Raw genomic sequence first — 3,696 nt, forward strand, 5'->3', positions numbered from 1 at the left:
GTAACAGTGGGGCGAGAGCGATGGTACGAAGGTGACGTAGTTTCCAATGGATGTCGCTCGGCAAGCCGTGAGGGCTGGAATCGAATTGGTTCGTCGGAGTGTGAGCAAGGTAGGTGGAAGTGACCCAGAGAAGGACTTGAGATCACAGTGTAGTAGAAGCAGGGAAGCAATCAGACATATCAACTATTCCATCAATGTAACATAGTCATCATCTAAAATTAAAACCCACTTTCCTAATCTACAGTGCACTAATCTTCTGATCAGACCACCATAAGCGAGTGTGTGTGTTTGTTTTGTGATGGAAAAGGTAAATGGAGGTCACTTCTTTGAGTATGGTACGCTTTTAATTCTACCCAACCGGGATATGATGACTAAAACAATTTATGGTTGTGTTTTGCGGAATGGCACCATCTTCCAAGTGGTAATATCCCCGAATGGCACCCTATTTCCAAGTGGTGCACTGGGGAGTGCCATTTGGAACGCACCCATTACAATATCATGCATGTACGGCAAATAGACTATAGAGAATGTTCATGTACCGTTGGAAACTGCCATGCTTGTACACCGTAAGGCAAATACTTCCCCAAATTCAAGTTGGTGCAACAGCTTTCCAACAGCTTTCGTTATTTTATTTATTTACAGTTGACGGTAATATATCTGTACGCATAGGCCTAGTCTACTCTACTTTGATATAGTAGGCCTAAAGCATACAAAATAATGAGAACACTGGTTGTAGGCACTTKTTGAAAGCTTTTTACATAGAGAAACTCAGGCAGAAGGCAACAGCTGTCCCAAAACCACACGAGCGGTGCTAGTCTAAACTGATTGTRGGGAAAAAATKATCAWAAACACTCAACTTTGAGTTTGACAATAATGAAAGTGATGCATCTCAGAGCTTCCATATGGCCAATATCTCATTGCTTTACAGCATGAAAAGAACCAAAACACAAAACCTCATAAGAAATGCTCCTGAAAATACTGTCGTTTTTTTTTCTTTACCTCAAATCCAGTGTATGAATCGTTTTTTCGTCCACTCCCTCCTCCCGTTCCAACTCGATGTCTGTCTTTTCTCTCGCCTACTGCACCGTACTCCCGGATCTCATGCTCGTTCCTCCGTAGATTTTTGCGATATGGAAGGCTGCGGAAGTTTCTCTATATTAATCCAGTGTCACCGACAGACCGACTCAGAGAACAGCAATGAATCCACGTTCACACAACCTCTAAACATACAAACTCTGTACGTAGTGTTGCCCGTTTGCTGAACTTCAAAGGTAGTTAACGAGTGCTGTGCGCACAGGGATGCGCGTTGTGCATTTCAACATTGTTGCTTTTTGTTGTATTGTTAGTTTTCTTATTTTCTCTCCCTCTCGTTCAACAAAGTTTACATTGGTACAGTTCAGAGGAAATGTATAGTCAACCAGGCAAACAAATACAAGATTCTCCACCTTTTCCTCTACAACAGTTACTCAAATATTGTAGGCCTACATTGCTAAATATTAAATCGATATAGATGAGAATACATTCAGGGAACAGCGTAGTTAAAAGAAAAACACAATCAGCTTTAGTATCAGCGATAGTGTGCTATGTAGGTATATGAGTAGGGTTTCAAATTGCCAGTGGTCTTTACCAAAATTTCCCGGTTTTCCACAAATCCTGGTTGGAAATTCCTGGAATTAGGAGGGAATAAGAAATCCTAGAAAACTCCTACCAGGATTTCCTTAAAACCGGGGAATTTAGGGAAAGTTACCAGAATGGTGCAACCCTGTGTATTAGACACCCGTTGATATATTTATACCACTAACTAAACCGTGGGAATGTATTTCTATCTTACCATGGAGGATACCCAACCCACTACGGGTTTGATTGAATAGGGCCTTATGTATTACTGAGAAGTTCCGACTAGCACCTGAATGCTGCATTATTCTTCATTCAGCCTTCTGAATGTCCACCCCCACAGTGATGAAGGCAGTCTAGTATACAGTACAGTCCAGCTGACACAGAGATATATGAAAGATATAGTCTAGCTGACTGGCCTGTACCACCCAGGACTCTGACTGATCATATAAATAATGCTCCTTCCTGCATGAGAAATGGAAGTACGCTACAGATCCTGGGCACAAGGCCAAATGGCACCCTACTCATATAGTGCACTACTTTTGACCAGAGCCCTATGGTGTGTGGTCAAAAGTAGTGCACTATATAGAGAATATGGTGTCATTTGGGACACAGCTTCAGGGGGATTGAGATGCAAGAAGCCTGCCATATTGCAGTAGAGTGGATGTGGGTTTTTAATTGGAGCTGTGTGCTCTGAGAAGCATTACAAATATCTTCTGCGTGACTGCAATGCACCACTTATCTCYCAGTGCAATTGTTCTGACTGGGCATAGTTGTCTGGTTCTTAATGATAAGCCATAGGATGGACTGAGTTAATGTTAAGTATTCTCACTATCTTTATCTAAATACTGTAATCAAATCCTATTTTAAATATAACGTTTAACATACAAAACAATTTCCTATCTTTTAGTTATCCAATATAACATTAAAAAAATGAAAACAGAATTCTAATTACTTTGTATTAAAATATATACAACATCGTGTCATACAATAACAAAATACCTCAATGTAAACAACGTAAAACTACAAAAAAACTTTCAAGTACAAAATATCAAACTACCCATTTCTACATCATCCCCACACCAGTGTAAAGAAGTGATTGATCTGTCAAAAATATATTACTTCTACTGAAGTAGGAAACTACAGATAAAAACCAYGTTTCTCTCAGTCTATCTACATGACGAAGAAAGCTGGTTTCTCTGATAAGATGTGGATGAGCAGGTTTCTCTGAGATTGAAAAATAATATATAAAACTACTAGATAGCAAGCTACCCAAATTATACATCATGTACTTGACCAGTACTGCCCAATCCTAATGTACCACACTACACTTATATAAACACCATTTGTATTTGGACAGGTCTGTCCCGGATAAGGACCATACATACACCTTTCTATCCATAGTACTAAACTAGCAGGTTTCTCACAAATGGAAAATATTTGTAAATAATCTACACAATCACCGTACCAGTTGGTAAACCAAAAGTAACCACTAGCTACTGCACCATACAAACATTTCAGCCATGTTTCTCTCAGTCTCTCTATAGTACTAAACTAGCAGTTTTCTCAGCGATGGACGGCCTGTGTCTCCTAGCCGGGTCATTGACATCCCAGAGCCTCTGGAACTCAGTGATGAAGGGCAGGACTAGGTCTGGTTCCTCCGTGACCAGGATGTTCTCCTTGTTGCTCTGGATGGCTGTCAGGGTCCAGTTCAGGGAGCCGGTGATTAGGCGCCGGCCGTCCACCACGGCAAACTTGTGGTGCATGTGGACGGCACCGGAGTCACACCTCACACAGATGCCTGGGGAATGGAAGGGGAATACACAGGATGAGAGGGGCCATGCTATATTATGAATACAGTTTTAAGGGTTGTAGTGAGTGAAACAATCGGCATCGTCATCCTGATGGAAACCAGGACAGACAAATTATGAATGGGCGCAAGCTGTCTGCTCTCCTCTGTTCCTCATCTATGTAGGAAAATGCTCCGTGGATAGGACCCAGAGTTACCTCCGACCTTCTGCTGTGCTGGGAGGCGGATGACTCCATAACCACAATGCAGGCACAAACTGGGTGGACTAGGTA

General features: G+C 41.7%; 1 protein-coding gene across 1 annotated transcript in view; it reads right to left on the reverse strand.

Moving 5' to 3' along the window:
- Window positions 1-2,559: 2,559 nt before the first annotated feature.
- Window positions 2,560-3,696, reverse strand: part of LOC112079186 (mitochondrial cardiolipin hydrolase-like) — a 7,974-nt gene continuing 6,837 nt past the window's right edge. The window contains 1 exon segment of the mRNA XM_024145207.2: window positions 2,560-3,415. Within this exon segment, the coding sequence (XP_024000975.2) occupies window positions 3,156-3,415 (260 nt within the window). The 3' untranslated portion in view covers window positions 2,560-3,155.

Source organism: Salvelinus sp. IW2-2015, unplaced genomic scaffold (genome assembly GCF_002910315.2).
Source record: "Salvelinus sp. IW2-2015 unplaced genomic scaffold, ASM291031v2 Un_scaffold7164, whole genome shotgun sequence".
NCBI lineage: Eukaryota > Metazoa > Chordata > Actinopteri > Salmoniformes > Salmonidae > Salvelinus > Salvelinus sp. IW2-2015.